Source organism: Pomacea canaliculata, linkage group LG2 (assembly GCF_003073045.1).
Source record: "Pomacea canaliculata isolate SZHN2017 linkage group LG2, ASM307304v1, whole genome shotgun sequence".
In the NCBI taxonomy this organism is placed as follows: Eukaryota; Metazoa; Mollusca; class Gastropoda; order Architaenioglossa; family Ampullariidae; genus Pomacea; species Pomacea canaliculata.
Window position 1 is genome coordinate 12283213 of NC_037591.1, and position 20169 is coordinate 12303381.

General features: G+C 39.0%; 1 protein-coding gene across 1 annotated transcript in view; it reads left to right on the forward strand.

Moving 5' to 3' along the window:
* The first annotated feature begins 7304 nt into the window (after positions 1–7304).
* Positions 7305–20169, forward strand: part of LOC112557061 (cubilin-like) — an 87338-nt gene continuing 74473 nt past the window's right edge. Inside the window, exons 1-3 of the mRNA XM_025226686.1 lie at positions 7305–7537; positions 8010–8093; positions 8686–8870. Of these exons, the coding sequence (XP_025082471.1) occupies positions 8018–8093; positions 8686–8870 (261 nt within the window). The 5' untranslated portion in view covers positions 7305–7537; positions 8010–8017. The remainder of the gene's footprint in view (positions 7538–8009; positions 8094–8685; positions 8871–20169) is intronic.

The window sequence follows — 20169 nt, forward strand, 5'->3', positions numbered from 1 at the left end:
TTAGCAGCTTTAACCCCAGGCACTCACTGCCGAGTATTCTCTTTCGTGATGGTTCAGCAGGTACCGCCAACAACAACAACAACAATCATCCGCCGGCCCCGCTAAAAACTAACAAGAAACGCCGGCCTACAGGCCCTCTATACGAGGAGGAGTTTCTTTTATGGTTTGCTTTTTGTCTTCTGATGAATCTTTTGGTAAAAAGGCAAGAGAACAGCTGTGATAAAAAAAGAAGTTAACAATATGTCTGTACAGAGCGGTGAGAGACTTAGTTGTTAAATTTTTGTGATGTGGGGTTTTGAATTTTAATGTGATGATTGATGTTAGTGACTAAGCTTGAGGGTGTTAGGGAGATTGCTGTGTCCACACAGAGTTTTGTGTCAGTCGTAGAAGACGACGCTGCTAGCGGGACTTTGTAAGGACACACTTGACAGGACGGACTTCGCTTTCGCCGGACTCTTCTTTCTGCTGCTGACCACAGAAGACGATGGACGGTTGTCTGATTCTGTGACTCAGTGTTCCGGCCAACAGTGTGGTGCCTGGGAGGGCGGTTGTCTTCTGCTGAGTTTAGTTAAGTCCCGTGTGCGGTGCCGGACTACGTGGACACCCATTAGTTTATTTGTTTTGCTGGAGTATTTACTTGTATGTGTGTTCTTTAACATTTTCACTGGCCGAGGGGTTTTCTTTTTTTTTTAATCTGATTTATAATCTTTTTTTCTTTCTTTTTTCCTTTTGAGCAGGTGGGTCCCACCTTGTGACCGCAAATAAACTTGTATTTTGTACTGTCCCTACGTGTGTGTGTTTATCTCTCCCCTGGGGAGCGATTGGCTTCGCTGCTCGCGTGTGAGAGTCTGCCTCTGTGCCTGTGAGAGCAAGTCTCGCGACGCCTGATCGCGTTACGCGACTGTGTGTTGTTATACCTTTACAAAAGCTAATAAATGCTCAATGCAGATCGTGTAGTTGTACTGACCTACTCCCGGTAACATCTAAGATCCGGCCTCTTGTGGTTGTGTTGACATTCGATAAAGACTTTGGCTTAAAAACAGCTTCTTGTAGAGCTGGTTACAAGTTTGTCAGTAAATTTGCTAGTACGAAACCTATTTAATCCAAAGAGTGATCTCTTTTAGTTTTTACCTAGTTACTTTTTGGCAAGTAGGAATTAAGTAAAAATTAAATCTGACTTTTATATTCCTTTGTAATTTCAACACTACAGTAACCCTAGAAATCATCCTGTGAACGGCTAAATATTCAAAGAATTATGTCCAGGAGGAAAGAATATCATCGTAATGAGGCTAAAGAGATCCATAACATTTTACTTAGAAAGATTAGACCTTCGAGGACAGAAAAGGGTGTTAAATACAAAGTTTTAAAATGACATTTACCTCTGCACTTATTTCTTTTCTGTTCCCTATATAATTCTCGTTTTGAGGAGTAAATTCGCTACCCCCATCCCTTAAAAAGCGGGCTGAGGTCATCAGCTATATCTGATTAACAATGCTGTTTTTGTCACCTGTCCCGGTGCCGATTAGGTCCTCGGTTCGTCCTGAACCTTCGTAATGTGATATCACCCCCCAGTGACCCCCAGCGCACAACGTCATCACCTAGGGGGTTCAAACGGTCCTGTCAACCCAGCGGGAGCCTCGCTTTACAGTGTGAGGACAACCCGAGACATCCGGGAGATCACATGTCAGTGAGAGAGGTGTGCCAACGAGTGTTTAGTGGACGTCTCGCAACACCACTTTAATTAAAACGTATGTATGAGGCTATTACATGTTAAATTTAGTTAGGAAAAAATACCCCGTCAAAGCACATGAAGTCCTTTTCCGAAAAACAAATTACCATTGTTGTAATGTACAAGGTATTTACCAATACATACCGACAGGGGACATGGGCCACGACCAGTCTAGCCAAATGTTTAAGGTACAAAAGTAACATTGCAATTTTCAAAAATGTTAATAATTTGACCTACGTCAGTTTTACCTGCCTTTATTATCAGACTAGCGAAAAGGTGTGGAAGAAGGAAGAGGCATTCCTCTATTTCATGTTGCTGAATAGCATTTTTTTTTCACTTATAGGGAACGGCGACGACTGTCATAACGATGGATGCAGCGGCAACATTGAAATTCTGTGTTACTGTCTGTACCCGACCCTCTGTCCTGTCAGTATTCTCTCACTCGCTCACCTTTTCATCGATACTTTCATTCAAAATTTAACTGCATGACCTCCAAATCCAGGATGCCTGCGCTTTGACACCCGACCTTAGGAGAATTAAAGTGAACACCTGTGTCATAAGGTATCGATGATGTCGCCCAACAACAAAGCATGATAGCCTCTAGCCGAGAGCTTTTGTAAATAAGCAGTTTTCTTAAGGCATAGGAATTTGAAAGGGAAACAATTTCAGCACATCGGTGTCTATCATGTTTAACTTGTTAGTTTACTGGAATGGCCTTTAATCGGTGTACGACGACTGATGGATGTTTTCGGCTTCTGAGCGGTCATAGATGTACAAACATGTACACATATGTAGTTAAAAACAAAAACCTCTCCTACAGAGTCAGAGATAAAAAAAATAATAACAATCTGCTCACAATTTAATTAAGCGTGAAGGACAACACGACTGCTTCCCACTGGACTTGATTTAAAGACCAACAGGAACGTTTGCGGTTTTTTTTCCAGATATCAGTAGATATAGGCGATGTAAACCTAACCTGTAAATTTCAGCCTCTGAAAGCGATCCGTTAATCAATTATCTGCTACGATTCGCACCTGCGATAAATGAGCGCTGATAACATTGTACTACATTACAATAGTGCACTATACACAACCTTGCCAGCAGTCAACACCACAAAGTGTACTACGTCACGTTAGTACACCATTCACAACATTGCCTGCAGTCAACACCAAACACACACACAGAATTAGCGACAGTTTGGATTATTCGGATGCTGACAGTCTGCATTTCTCGTGGTTCTGAAAAAACTGTTACTTTAGCACAAGAAATGCAGACTAACAACGTCCGAATAACCCGAACTGTCGCTGTGATTGGTGTTGACAGCTGGCAATGTTGCGAATGGTGTACGAACGTGACGTATTACACTGTTAGTGGCGCTCGTTGATAGCAGGTACCAGTCGCTTACTTTGCAAGCGGATAATTAATTAACGGATCGGTTTAGGAGGCTGAAATTTACAGGCTAGGTTTATATCGCCTGTATCTACCGATATATGCACAAAACACAAAGCATTCAGGTTAGTCTTTAAAATACTGGAAGAATTTCGCCTGCACTGTGCACCTTATCCTTCAGAACTTTGGGTTATCGTAAGGAAGGGAGTGAAAGGGGATGGGCATCGCTCTCACATAAGGCTGTTACGAGAGTGTGGAACACCTCATGTTGCAAAAGCTAAAAAAGAAAAAAAATACAGTACTACCATTTTCACTCTTTACAATATTAATGCATTAATGCAATTAATTTTATAGACTACATCCCCAATAAAATATCTTTGCTGGAAGTGTGTCGCTATTAGAAATTGTTTTTGCTTAATATATTCTCTACTTCAGCAAGTGCCTATCGTAGACAAAATATATCCAACCTCCTTTAAGCAGCAGTACAGGATAAAATTAATCCCTAAGCTTTTTCGATTGTTGAGGAGTGAGGCCTTAAAGACTGTTTTTCTTGGAGCAACCCTTTATGTTTGGGGATGAAGGGTAGTACCCTTCTCTCCCTCTCGCTGCCTAGCCTTCACCAGCTCTCAGAGTCCAAGGAGTCGACTATGGTAAGCTCATTGCACCACACGATATTCCAACCTGGCAACCCTCCAGTTTTAGATGCCAGAGATCATATCCTTGGACATCCGCATTGCCGAACCACTTCATGCTCCATTAAATTTTTTGTCTCTGCCTTTGTGTTCACGCGACCTCTCGACAGCCATGTTTGTGTGCACTGAAACAGGTTTCACGCTGGAACAAGTCTTCAGGAAGTTCCATAATATTACTGTCCTAGATGTAGTGTATTCTAAAATGTTTAGGAGGGTTTTCTATGTTTATTTAGCCCGACCTTGTCATTCTCAATCGCAGGCAAGATTTACTCACCCAGTCGGCTCTGAACTCCTCGCGGGTTCAAACATGCATTAACGTGACGAAGGTGTGAAAACATCACGCGGTATGTTCACAGACATTTAATTTGCATTTACTAACCCTCAAAACCAGCAGGAGGGAATAACTACTTCAAGTTTTCGACTACACGACTATGCCAAGCTTAGATAAAAAACAAGTTTAAACTGCCTCCACTGCACACCAGGGGTTAGTGAGAGGTACTCAAAGACCGCAGAGATGCTGGCCATTCTGTTTGTTCAGTGTGAATGCTGTATCGTCCCTCCATAGGGCGGTAAAAATATTTACGAACTGTCATCCTTGTTATTTATATATAATACATTTTGGACAAACTACTGCTTTACCAAATATTGCAATCTTAGTTTTAAGTTGATTATTTTGGATGGCACTCGAAATACTTTATAACTATCAAACATGAACCTCGTCAAAGAAAAGGTTCCCACCCTGAGTGAAATTAATGGAAAGCGGGTATGTGAAGCTGGTGTAGAGAACACGTGTCATGATCTCACTCCTGGTGACTACCGTTAAAGACATTTTAATGAGCCAGCTCTTGGCTCAGGCGTCCCTAGCTACTAATGTTTGTTTCTCTCTGGTGGTGTGCAGGACACGCTACAGGTGATCTACTTTTACTTTACCAAGTTGTATGCTGTCTCTTAAGAAATTTCTCTCTCCCACTGTCTCTCTCTCTCACACTCACACCAATTGCTTGGCTCCGATTAATTTTGTCCGCTCCAACCCATTGTGGGTCATAAAGGTTTAGCAAGTTGTTTGGAACAAGATACCAACACCCTCCAAGATTCCTTGGGGCAGAGACTGGTGATATACAATTGAAGAGAGAATACAAGGCTTCTACTGCTTAAAATTATCTTTCCTACAAAGCAATTTACTGAGGTTTTAATTCACGGAAAACACAATAATGAAAATAAACAAAGCAGTGAGACAGAAGAGAAAACAAACTACATGATATATAAAATTGTTTATTGTTTTATTCATTTTATATCTATGCACACTTTTCGAAAATATTTGCCGGCTGGGATTTTTAAAGCTGGTCATTGTCACTGTCATTGCCATTGTGACCAGGGAAGACACAAGGCAGACTTTCTCCCATGACATAAGACATTACTATATTGCAAACAGTGATAGACAGGTATTGGCAAGTTGTTTTTGTTTTTAACTTTCCTCTAGTTAACTACTTATTTAATTTAGATTTTATTTTTATGTCAAAAATAATTCTCACCAGAATTTAAAGAAACAAAAAGGACACAAAGATAATCTGCTTTTTTAAAAATTTTCAGTTGAATCTGTTATTATATCTCAGTCTCCAAATATTCACAAAACCATGATTTGTTGAACCTTCAATGCAATTCACAACTTCTAAATCCTTTGAAATATCACTGCACAAGGATGAAAGCTTTACCCTGAACCTTCTCAAGACCTTTGGAAATCAAGGTTGTTCCCTGGAGGTCAAGAGATGACCCTGGTTGCGGTGTGCAATGTATCGTGCTGAAGTGAAAATTCCTCTTGCAGGGATTCTATTCAATTCCCAATGGGGCTGTCGGTTTGAACAGGGACCTTTATTCAAGCATTCAAGCTGCCGGATCCAATATACGCTGTAAGTATTGTGTACACACTGTTCCTATCCAGCCTGAAATGTGTAGACCACGCTTGAAAGGACAAAAGCGGTTCCAAGGAAAGCTTCAACACCTGGAATATCTAAGTAGGTCTGCCAGACTGTGATCAGGTGTAGATACACACTGACATAGAGCTCCTGAAGTGTAGCACGGATGATGCCGACTGTTTCTACAGCCCAAGATTAATTTATTCACAAACACGACCTCGGTCTTCAGCATGTTCGTGCGTGCATCTTACAATTTAATACTTCGTCATTTAGTTTGGCTTATGATAATTTATAAACACTATACATTTGACACATGTAACGCTTTCAACTAGTTAAAGTACATTTATCGTGTGTTGTGACTGTCTAGTTTTGCTCACGACTGGCACATTTTTTGGACTACAGGAAAAAACTCACTCTACTTTGTCATTACTTTGTTTGAAGACGAAGTGTGAAGACGTGTTTGTGTGTTTGTTGGTTCTGGCTGCTGCCTAAGAAAATTCACATTATTTGTCGGATCCTGGCTAAAATGGTTTGTGTGTGTGTGTGCTGATCATGAGACGATGAGCGCTGACTGCCTCAGTCATCTGTCCCTTGACTAGTGCTTGTCGCTTGGTAAAGCTCATGGATAGACGAGGCAGCTCATAAGGCCTAGAATGAACATCAAAGTTGCAGTAAGTGCAAGAGAACATGAGATTCACTGTTTCACAAGATTGACACCACGCATTTACTGAGCTAAGATTAAATCCAATGAAATAGTGGATGTAAAATACTGGTCATAAATCACAGATGGACAAAAAAGCGAGAAAAGTCAACCCAGACCAACGGGTAGCCATACTTGTTTGTGTGAAAGGAACATAAATACCACTGCAGTGTTAAATGTCTCTTTTGTTCTTTGTTGATAGCAACAGATCAGTCTGTTAGAAACAGGCTTTTTGTTGATATCTGCGTGCACTAAGAAAGATCGCATGATGGGTATACTCTAGAAAATATTCTCTGGAAGTTTCTTTTTTAAAACGTCGTGATAAGGTAATTCCAGCGCTATTTAAAATATTCAAATTTAAATGCACCACTCGTCAAAACAAGATGAACAACAACAACAACAATAACAACAACAACAACAACAAAATCAACTAAGACAAAGGGGTAGCTCTTCTTGCTTGCGAAAAAGAAACATTAACACCATTACAGCGTTTAATGCCTCTTGTGTTGTTTGTTGATAGCAACAGAGCAGTATGTTGTCAAAATTCTGCATGCACAGAGCAAAATCGTATTGTGGGTGTGGTGTAGGATAATATGCTTTAAAATGTTTATTGAAAAGCCTGTGGGAGGGTAACCCCAGTCCTATTAAAATATTCAAATAGAACTGGCATGGCGTGTCAAGGACTGGCATCCAATTACTTAGAAGGTCTTGCAGAGATCGGAGTAGGGTGAACAAGATTGCAATTCGAGTGTCTGGCAGCATGCCAGGGACGATACTGGGACACCGATTCCTGAGGACGAAAGTTCTTTTTCCGTGAAAGTAATAAAGGTAGGGTGAGTGGGAGGTGGGTGTATGCAAGCAGGAAAAACATTTCTGTAACCAATAGCATAACCTGTACTATTTACAGTCAGGCCTCCGTGAAATGTGAACTGATTGGACGTCACTGCAAGTCCTAACACAAAAACTAGATAATACAGCTCACTTCTACCAGACATCGTACTCTCCAGACAGGTGATCGCACTCCCCACAAAAGTGACTTTACATTGAGGCGACATTTCTACACACATTGTACAAGTTACAAGGTTTTACGTGAAAATCACGGGACCTCTGGCGGGTGAGAGACTGTTGTACTGATAATAGTTGTTATGTATTGTATGCTACCTCGTGTAGTATAATGGTGTCTGTGCATGCACTTGTGCACTTAGTTTGTCATGATGGCATCCTATTGCTGAGGCTTGTAATTTATGTATTGTCTGATGTCTGTTCGTGTGCAGCGCTTTAAGTTTGCACCTACACGGAGAAATACGCTTTACAAATGCTAGTATTAGTAGTACTTCGATGAAAGTACGACGAATCTGTAACAGCGAGCAGGAGTTACTTGCGTGCAAATGTTTACAAGACATTTTGTTGTCCTATTATTGGGCAAAACTTGGCTACCTCTCAGCGGTTCATGAATAAGACTGAGTCCAATTAAGAAACATATCAGACGCTCCCAATTGGAAGAGTAAGCAACAAAACTCCACCGATGAAAAACCCGGGTAAACATGGAAGATATCTCATTTCTTATTCTGTTTTTTAATGACTAGGTGGAGGGATGGCGAAGCCAATGGCTAACCTTTGGTTCCTCTTCTTTCTTCACCTGACTATAGTATCAAGGTCCACAAGCCAGAGTAAGTGGTGCTTTGTTGACATGTGTTCTTCCTATTCTGTAGTCAGCAACAGGATGAAGTGTAAAGTTATATTTATGTTGTTAACTTCCATTCCTTATCACACGAACTTATATCTGTTGCCTTTGTGAGTGGACAAAGACATTAGACCCCTACGGTCTACGGGATAGAATTTTTTCACTTAAAAAGGAACAAAAATGAGCTGCTAAACAACAGAGAAAAACGATATACTGTTCAGGGCATGTCCTTTGATCGCTGAAAATCTGACAGCATACTTCAAAATATTAAAATTTAAGTAAGAAAAACAGCTCCATTAAATTTGTTGTATTGTTGATATCAAAATGTATTTTAAAGTTAGTGTTAGTTGATGGTATTTGATTAATTATATTTTTGTTTAGATTTTAAATGAATTTATTATTGACAGTTGATTATGTTAACCAAATATTCAAGCTTCCAATTAAAAGAGATGATTTCTGAGGTGATCTCAACATTACAACAAAACAAAACAAAACAAAACAAAACAAAACAAAGTGCCAGATTCCCCATGATTGATCTACACTAATAAATGATTTGATTTTCTTGTAACTGCACTTAGTGTGCGACACAGTAATATCATCACGCTATAATGGGACCATCGAGTCGCCAGGATTTCCAAATGAATACTACGGGGACCAGAACTGTTCGTACACCTTCTATTCCTGGAGTCCTTATAGCACCTGGCAAATCAATTTCACCTACTTTCACCTGCCGAACACATCATGTGACAGTGATTACATCCAGGTACGTCTCCCCTGGACAACTGCATTACATTGACAGGCTCTTGTGATAATTAGAGACCAACTGGAAATAATTTTTCAATCATCTGTTCAATTGTTTCCCTTTTATAAGTTCGATCAAGGATGAGAAAGTCAAAATGGCAACGAAACAGTTTTCTCAAAAGAAACCTGATATCTGCTATTCAGCATAAATTGTGTCACAATAGTATATTCTGTACTGTAGTTGCAAGTTTAAAAGACAGCTTATTCTTGTTTGTTCCTGAGTGCGTTTTACGCTCATAAGATATTGTGTAGGTGCGTGTTGTATGTATACATGAATATGTTCGTGAATGTCTGTTGTGTGCACGTGAATGTGTGTGTGTGTGTGACCTCTCTCCTTGTATGTGTCCGTATTTTTGTTTGGTTTTGTTTTGATTTGTTTCGTGTTCTATTTTAAGCACGTAACAAATAAAAAAATCTTCAGACACCTAAAATCATACCTGAACAGATTTTATGTTTGAGGACATATCCTTTGCGTATACAGTCGTATGCCAGTACTTGTTTAAAGGTTTTACTGAAATTAATTTCAGGTGTACAACAATTCGCAGTATCAAAGGTATTGCTACAACTCGACACCTCCTGAACTGAGAGACATCTACACACTTCGCTTTGTCTCCAGCATAAACGCCTCCGCAGGCTTTGGGTTCCAGGCTCGTGTGAGCAAAGTAGCAAGTAAGTGAACATTAGTGTACAGGGAGCTTTGTAAGTCAGTGAGGAGGAAGGGGAATTAGAGTTTTTAGAGCCAGCAACTGAAGTTATATCACGGTAAAGCAGCCAGGCCTTCAGGCAAATGCCTCATGTCAAAAAACAAAAAAACAAAAACAAAAACAAAACAGTTGCCCGAGACGAGAGTTGAACCCAAGACAGCAAAACCCTCTCTTTATTAAAGACAAACTGTTTAGTGACCAGGGATTATAGTTATAAAGAGAAAGTAAGTCGTTTCCGCATGGAACATAGCAAAACGTTTTGTTTTCATAGTTATACTGTGATTGCTACAACCTGCGGACACTACTTTGTGTTTCTCTACCTCAGGATATCTTTGACACTGCTTTGTGACTAGGGACCCAGGGGTGTAAGAACACCAGTAGGGTCTGGGCACCACTTTAAAATGCATGCTGTCTGTTCAGCAAGACTCAATGACTATTAGAAAATATTGTTTACATAGGTCTCGCATTAACAGTGCTACTTGGCTCCTTGAGATGTTGGTGTACTTTATCAACATTATTAATGCTCGATTATGGCGTAGCTAGGAAGTCATCTGACAATATGGGGAACACAAGGACAGTTTTAAGTTAGATCATACTACATTAGCTAGAAATGCACTGATGAGACTTGGATTTGTTTCACATGCCTTAAGAAATTCCGACAATAATATAAGACGTGCCCAATGTGTCATTTCGATGAAGAAGATGACTTTCCTTTTTTATTATACTGTCGGTGTCTGATTGACCTACGAAAAAGTTTCATTTCGTTATAGTATTACAGTATATCTGATAACTTTAAACTACTCATGCTGATGTCAACAAAATGTTAATAATGTGTGACCTTTACAAGTTTGTGTGTCTAACCACAGAGGAGATAAATATTCTTCTACGCTAAAAATATTCTTCATCTATTTCGTAGTTTATATTTTCCCTATAATAAGTTCCATATCAATCTTTTTCAACGGGCTAAATGTCTAATAAAATAAACTATTTATATTCTCTCCTTGACTGTGACCAGTCGCTTGGTAAGCAGCGGTTGAGTTGCAAAGCTTATACTCCTACTGCCCCACACCTGTTTCAGCTTCACTATTGCTGACGTTGCTGTTGTGATTCTATGACTAAAATCCGCCAGCAACTGCCTTTCCGAGCGTCGCCCACGGGTACTTAAATTCTGTACCTTTTCAAGTTGCACTCCATTCAGATAAATATCTCCTTTTCTTATCAAAAGGTTTTCACCTCTTGTGTGCACTGATGTCCACTAAACTGATTACAAGTCTATCTGTAACATCCCGCAACTCATAATTACTGCCTGACATCAGATCGGTGTCATCAGGAAAGCGAAGGATGCTTAACGGTATTTCTCCTATGGGCACACAGGTGTGGTGTTCATATAGTATATCATATAGGACATTATTCTTTCCAGTTAAATATTGAATACCAATGCATATTGACGGCATCCACTGACATAAGGAAGTTTATAACAGAGCTCCAAGAACAGACGTATTTTGACTTTTCGATCACGTGCCACAGCCCCGCGTGCCAGACTCGTGTCAAAAGCCTTCTTGAAGTCAGATAAGTTAGGGAACAGAGCTTCACTATACTGAAGTTGCTTTTTTTTCAATCTGAATGCGGCTGTAGAATATTTTGTCAGCAGCGCTTCTGTCTGCCCGGAATCCACATTGCTCCTTCACCTCATTTGTGTGAGCCGATTCTGCACTTCCCTTAGCATTGTGCTGTAGTTCTGCAACTTCCTCGGTCACGTCTTTTTCGACAGGGATGTGACCAGCGATTGTGTCTATTCTGTCTGCCACTTTATGGTCTCCTAAATGTTGCGACACAGATCAGTAATTACCTTTACTGTTTCTTCCCCACCACACTTGAGCAACCAGTGCTGGGACGTTTCCGACCATTGGAGACTTCCCATTCTCTACCATTGATGACTTTATCAACCTCCTCACTGGTCTTTGAGTTCATTTTCCATGACCAGATCGTCTTTAAGGGAGTTCGGGTCTGCAGTTGTAAAGGGCACTGTTCGTTATTTTCCCCTCATCTGTAGTAGGAGGAGAGGGTGCGCGGTCGTTTTTTTTACTGAGGCGCGACACACACAATATTTGCATTTGTTTCAATGTAACTCATCATGTACTGTCGTTGGGCTAAGTTTGGTAAGCGGCAACCACACATCCACAAGACAGGATTCTTTAGAACACGTAAGCATTGGTCTCTGTTTGGTCCTCCCCCATGTGCCATCTTTGATAAAAATTCTAAGAGATGAATTCAGGTCTTATCTTGTTACTAACCTGTGATTAAATTTATCGGTGTCATCCTGGAACCGAGTCAAAAGTGTCCTGGAAATTTCAGGCTTTGTAGCTTTTACTCTGGCGTCAGGATTATGCTTTGAGTGCAGGAATTTTCGCCGCCGTAGACGGAAAGAGTTAATAAGTTAGATGGATCTGCAACTTTCTGTCAACAGAATTATATCAAGGGTTTTTGAGCTGCTTCCGTTTCTATGGTTCCTGAACTTACTATAGTTTTTCAAAGAAGCAATCTGCACAACTATAAACAAGAAAAGAATGGCTCGCACCTATATGATCTATTCTATGACTAGAATAGTTTTGTAGCGTTGATATATTATTACCATTAACAGGAGTAAATCGCTACGAGAATACCCATAGGGCTGGGACAGACCTCTATATTAGTGCACATCCTCCTCCTCCTCCTCTTCTTCATCATCATCATCATTTACTCTGATTTTCCAGAATGTGGAAGTACAGACATACGTCTGCAAGAGAATAGTCCATTTCAAATGAACTATGAACAGTACGAGCCAGTGCAAGGAAGATGTGAATGGACACTAACTGCAGACCAGGGACTGTCCATCCTGATGATTGGTTACATCAGCTACAATGAAATAAACGTAAATCAACAATTTAAAATGTACAGAGGAAGAACCAAAGATAACAGTTCTTTGATCACAGTGTGAGTTGCAATTAGAGTTTCCGTGTTTAGAAAGAAGAGTTGATGTCTTAATAGGTTCATGCTCACCGAAGACTACATAGAAACATTTATGAAGTAATAAGATGTAACTTACAAGAACTGCCACTTAACACTATGTTCTTGTAGTCTGAGTAATTGATCAACAAAGCGAAAATAACTCCGAAATGACAAACCTGAAAGTAACTGAACAGACTAGTTTATCGTTTATACCGAGAACGGCTCTTATTCAAGTCATTGCTAAATCTAAGTCGTCAAGGAATATTTTAAAATACAGAGAAATAATTAATTATTTGATTAAGAAATATGGTCAGGGCTGTATTATGACAGCCTGATACATTACGCAGATTTTGAGGGACGACATAGACATTTTACCAAAATGAAAATCTGAAATTATTGCCAGCGAATTTCCTTAAATTATATTTAGAAAGCCATTTATTTAATAAACAATCTGTTAAACATTTTATTTGTCTTGTTGAAGTAAATCCAGATACAACGAGATTGCTATCGATGAGGCATCCAACATCATACTGATTGAGTACATTGCCAATGGAGCTTCTTATTTTTATGTGTCAGTGGCTTTCATGGCTTACAACCGCACACAGAACTGTATGTATTTCTTACAAAGAACTACAGAGATCAATTGCTATTTCCTTTTGGATACATATGTTTGTGTTGTAACTATGAAGCTATTCACATTTTGTGTGACCTGCTGATAGCTATGATCAAGCTAACTGTTTGCTGCAAAAATCGTCTTTAAATACCACCGGAAGACATCAGCTACAGTTCTACACAGTGTGAATGGTACACGGTTTTGTTTGCAGAAGTATGAAGGAAAGAAGCTCCAGTCACACTTTGCAAACTAATGTTCTCTACATCATATTTATTGTTTGAAGCCTTTCTCTGCACCAGCTGTAAAGTTAAATTTTACCTAATAAATGCGAAAATGAAAACACATTAGTGGACCTAAATAGTGCGCATATATATAATTAATTTTATTTCCTTTCACAGCCACGTGTGGTTCAGCGACATATAACAGTTCTGTGGAAGGCGTCATCGATCTATACACAAATGGACTTTCAAACATCAACGGATACCACAGGAACGGAATCTGCGCCTGGACTATTGAAGCTCAAGAGGGCGAAGTCATTCAGCTCGAAGTTACAGAGTTTTACATCCAATTTGCAATACTCCGATGTAATGACTCTGCCCGCAGTTATCTAGAAATTTACGATGGATCACAAATGGAAGACCGTTTACTTGTTCGGTACGAGTTTATGAACACTTTCAATATTCATATCTCTAGACTTAAATATTTCAGGTGGAATGGAAACAATTATTCCTAAGGCTTATTTCATTTCTTTTAATAAATTAATGTTTTGTTAAGAAAGGTTATATCAGTTTTATTAGCAAAATAAAGAATGCAAATCACTACATGTATTCGCTATACAAAAATAATGTGTTAGTGTTAGTGTTTGTGTGTGTGCTCGCACACAATTAATTGTGCATATTTAACAAAAGCAATTAATGTTCGAACTGCAGAGCCTGCAGTTATGATCCGCTGTTCCTGATTACATCTAAGACCCGGCGCCTTGTGGTTGTGCTGACACTCGACGAAGAAGTTGGCTTCACTTATGCTTCTTTTACAGCTCATTACAAGTCTTAATAACTCTGCCAGTAAGAAATCTTTCCAAAGATTGATTGTTTATAGTTTTCACATACCGACCTTATGGCAAAGAACAATGTGGACTAAAAATTAGTCCACTATGTTTTCCTGCTACACAGACGATCAGCAGATACCCATAGCAAAAAGAGCAACTGTCAATCTACTCTGTAAGTATATAGACATAAATAGTCAAAATTAAAACACATTAGAAAATTTAAAGAGGACTAAATATCTCAACATTTGAGGGATTGTGCGGGACCTTTCACCAGTGGACCAAGGGTGTAACCAGTGTCGTTCACTACGATCCAACACGTAACATATAACACGGCGGGCGAGTCAGCATCTGGCAGAGTTAGAGGAGAAGGAAGACTGGACAAATATGATTAGAGATATATCAGGACGTTGACATCCGTTACTCAATCGACAAGCGGAAATCTATGCGCTAGGAGAACAAACCTCTTAGTTGTATATGTTATATTGAAACTGCGATATTTACATGAATCTTAAACATATCTGGCAATATTATATTTATCCTATATTTATCTATCTCTCTATGAGCTATCGTTGCCACTTAACGCCAATATATTTAAGCTTTTATGTACTCTTTAATAAAATTATTAATCCGTTGTTGGCGCTTACACACAGCAGCACGACACAATTCATCTACACAACAGTCAGTAGTTGCCGTTGCAATTTCCAATGATGATATTTAGGATCATTGCTGTTAAAGGTGTCGAAACTGAACTCCAAGTCGTCATCGTGATTTTGGTAGACCTCTCACTTCAGCACTAAAAAAAAAAATTAAATTAATAATGAATTATTTATATTGTTTTTCATTTTTCTTTACGTCTATTCAGGGAATATCCCATTTGGCTACAGACAGGGCCCGTACTAGCCGAGTATGTGAACATATTTGGCTACTACAGTGGACCTCCGATATATTCTACAAACAACAGTTTGACGAATGATTTGTCTCTGACTGGGAGAATAATGGACGAGGGTTCAATGCGTCGTGGAGAAAAGGTAACATTTACTGACACATTTTGAATTATCTTTTAAAAGATGCAAACATTTAAGTTCTGGCCTGTCAACAGAGAGGTCAGTCTGTGACTTTGTGTAGGTCACTAATAGGCTTAATTTGCCTACATTCTAATCTTCACAATAAAGATGCGGTTGGGGCACTTTCTTTGCTGATCCTGAGAATAAAATCGGATTGTTTGCTTGTTACATTATTAGTCTATTATTTCGTAAAATCGATACATTTACTTCTTATTATGCAGTTTTAATTAATAAGTTTTACAAAATGTAGAGTTACGTATGATCAGTGTACATAGCCCAGTGTAACTTTTTTATCAGACCTGTTATTCATTACAATTACATTCATATTTTTGATCATTAACATATTTTATACCGCTAAGGGTAGTCGAACACCGTTCCTGATTAATATTTTCAATACATTATTAATCATTGCAGGCAAATAATTTTGTTAGAAAGGTTTTTAAAAAAAACGCTACTCAACATTTGGTAGCATTGAGGATTACAACACGAAATAACTTCTCAAGAAATATTAAAAGAATGAATAAATGCTTTTTTATTTTTATTCTTTGAAACTTACCTAATACCTGTTTGTGGTATACAGTGGAACCTCGGTTAGCGAACGCCTCGGATAGCGAATTTTCCGGTTAACGAACAAAAATTTCGTTAAAAATTTGTCTCGGATAGCGAACAAAATTTCGGATAACGAACAGCCACGTGAACCACACGTGACCGACCAGCATGTCATCATTCGCGCTCGAGACAAAGTTACGATCAGTCGTTCCTTACCTGTGCGCATTCTTCTTATTTAGGGATTTTTGTGCTTTATTTTAATAAGATAATCCTCAATCATGGCTTCAGAGAAGATTAAGAGCAATTAATAGTATTGAGGTAATGACAAGGAAGCGGCCAACAAATGAATTGAAAAAGGAAATGATTTCAAAGTATGAAGGTGGCATGCGTCTGTCGGATATGAGTTGTCATATTACCGAAGAGTTTCACAAAAAAGGCAGAAGGAACAGACACTGGACAAGTTTTTTTCCTTTAACCTCAAAGCTACAGAAAAAGGTTACCCCCGATTTTACAATGTCACGTGCTCATGGAGGTGGAATCAGTAATTCCACCCCTTCCTCCCCACACCTCCATCCACCCACGCCGTCAAAACGGCGAGTTTTCTGATGTTTAAATGCTTTCGTTAATGTTTTTTTTATGTATATTTAATTCCATTTATATTTCATTATAACTGTTCTCATTAAAACCTACCTATATAGCCTGTAACTTTCAAATATTGGCGAGTCAACAGGGGCTGGGAACCAATTAAATCTATTTCCTTTATTTCTTATGGAAAAAATTGTTTCGGATAACGAACATTTCGGATAACGAACAGCTTTCCAGAACGGATTAAGTTCGTTAACCGAGGTTCCACTGTACTTGTTTCTAATTGTTTTTATAAATTTGATTTTTTTACTAAGGCGTCATATTTTAAAATAAATCTCACATAGCGATAGTTGAGTTAGAAATTATTGCTCATTTAGTACTCTATTATTATTAATTATATCAGCTGATACACATATATATATATATTATAATTTGCAGAGAAATTGAAGGACCAAAGATTAGGGAGAGTTTGAACAGGGTGCACACATTTCGTGAAATTTTAACTCTTTTCATATAACTGTGTCATGCCTTCAGTATAGTTGCTGTGCTATCATGTCAGTATATGATACAATACTCGTGGACACCTTTTATAATTCCAGCATGTAACATGATACTGCAGACTTCAAACGGCTGGATTAAGTCACCAAGGTTTCCTACCGGGTACCCGAACAATTTGAACTGTTCGTATGTCATACAGACACCTAATTACCAAGCTGGCTACTTCACTTCCTTCACTTTCAACAGCTTTGACCTACAAGAGCCTGATTCCAAAGGATCCTGCATATACGATTATTTGGAGGTAAGACAAGTAGGCTGAATCTTCATAAAATTTATGTAATAATTACTTAAACTTTAACTTCTATGTCATTACAATGTCACGATACATGCGTTACATATGAATTTATTTCGCTTCGATCACTCCATCGACTAATGCAAACTTCATGGTGTTTCATGGCAAATTCTGAAGCACTCCACTTGATCAGTTGATAGCTCATAGATATCCTCGTTGACAACAAGTCAAACCCTTCTGATGGTGTTTTAAAGGTAGATAACTTCTACTGGTAGTTCGCCTTACATCAATCTTTCACCCTTGAGCCGCTTCGCACGTGCGCACCCTGTCCACAGGGGATTTCTTTCATTCATGTGCGCAGTCAGCGGACAACACGGTTACAACAGCAATTATATGGTTTTATTTTTCCATCTCACATCAGGCCGCCTATTCTGTATATCTGTATGAAGGAACAACAGACTGAGGCTGTCTTTAGTTGTTTTGGCCGTGCGACTTCTGAATGTTAGTGTGTGTAAATGAATGTAGCTGTCTGAAACATGAATGTATGAGTTTGTTTGGCGGATATGAATAGTTTTTGGTATTGTTTTGTACTTGTATATCGAGCTACCTCAAACTGCCGTCTCTGATCAATAAAGTATTATCAAATTCACATTCATCTACATAAGTCCCTCCTTTAGTCCAGGAGTGGGAAACTTTTACCCTCTCAGGGCCATTATGATGTTTGTAACATAAATTATTTACTTAAATTAGCATGCTCTCTAATTCTCTTGCACCGTGTATAATCCCAGCCTGCCTGAGACTACTGTCCTTGAAATCACTATAATCAGCCTTTTGGTAGTTCGGTTCGTAAAAATTACCATGAAAGGCACGGTGACGAAACTGTTTGGAATCTGAAATATGATTACAATTATAAAGTTTCCAGAAGAGGCAGTATAGAGTAACAAAACCTTTCTTTTCTAATGCACAATTTTCTCTTTGTGGCTATGGATAATAATAATAATAATAATAATAATAATAATAATAATAATAATAATAATACACGCATACCATGTCGTGACATTTACAAAGTGTTTACACACATGTTACATACTTACTGTATGATCCGACATGGTCGAAGAACGCTACGCGTATCTACAGCCGACATCAAACTGGAAATTGTCTACCCTCGGCTTTGAGTAAAGGTCACATGCATGTATAATTCTCCAAAATCGTCGATATATAGGTCGTGGACATCCGACTAGAAGCATGTGTGCATGTCCCGATATATACTTGTTTGTGTCCTGTTTATCCCATTATAGACTTTACTTGCGTTTCCCTCAAAATTTACGCTAATGTTATTATTTACTTCAATAAACGAAAAAAATGATCGATTTACTGAAATCTTGACGAGCCGGATCAAGTTAGTTCGCGGGACTTAGGTCCAACGGTATCCACTTGTCCCTTTGTCAATGGCCGCGGATGCCGAGAACAAACTCTGGCATGCCCCCGTGCGTTTTTCGCACTGCGAAGGAAAATTGGCAATGCCACTCGAGCTAACCACTCCCTTGGTGGTCTGTAGAGTGGGCAAGTCGCTCTTGGCGCACTGAGGTCACCACTGTAGGTCAGCCTCTTTATTCTAATCTTGCTTCCATATTTTTAATGTCTTCTCCCTTAGGTCAGCGCGAGTGACATTGTTCCGCTATGTCAGTTTTAATTAATTCAGCTTAACTCTGATCATAACCTATTAGTATTACATATTTCTTTTTAAGGACAAAATAAAAAACATACAAATAAAAATTTACAATAACCAATCAATCAATATCTTGTCAAGATTACAACGATTGTGGAAATGCTTGGTATTAGGTAGACGTTTTTATCTGACAGTCTGGTTCTGAGACAGCATTTGTGCTGGTGACACATCGTTTGGTAGCGGGGTACTTACGTAGGATGGCAATGTGTAGGCCTTAGCCTGACGCCTTTGGTTTCTTCAAAATGTTTTTATGTTCTGTATACTACGCTATGATAGGCCATTAGACTGCAAAACGTGTGCTGAAATCCCCAATCGTTGGGGAACTTGGTGAACTCTGCACTGAACTGAGGTCCATTGTCTGACACGAGCTCTCAGCGGATACCATAACGTGCAAACTGAGATTTCATTGCCAGGTTGACTTCAATCATTTGCGTAGCCTACAGGAGGGATCCATCAAGCACCTTGTTGTAATAATTGACAATCATGATACATTGTTTGCAGTCACGTTGGAATAGATATGCTGCAGGCATTTGCGATGGAAAAGATCTCATGGGACATTAAGGGCTTCTTTTGTTGATTGTTATTAAAATTCGGATGATGATGATGATGATGATGATGATGATGATGATGATGATGATGATGATGATGATGATGATGATGATGATGATGATGATGATCCAAAACTACCTACTGTATTTTAAGCTAGTGCAAGTTCCATCTTATAGCTCCGGATACTTCATACCTCCGGACGCTAAAGAGTTCTGTGGAAGAGGACCAGCGCAAAGCTTGACCACCTACTTTCCAACCACCCTACGCTTTGTCACGGACGGCAGTATAACTAAGGGTGGCTTCAACATCTCCTTTATACAGACAATGGCTGGTAAAAATATTTTTCTGTTTATTGCAGGAAATACAAATTTCCGGTCAGGTTCATATCACAGTAAACACTAATTAACTTAGACGTTTATATCAAAAGTTCACAGACAGATCAAACAGAAACAATTTTAACTCATCATGTCAGAAAATGACACAGTCATGAGCATTTCATTAAACGTGTCTACCTTAGACTAGTTATCTCACCATTACCTCTCCAGCAATTGTCTGGGAAGAGGCGAGAATAGTTTATGGAGGGTAATATTGCCCCGCTTTGCATGAAACAGATTGGATTATACTACAGTTAATTTTTGCCGC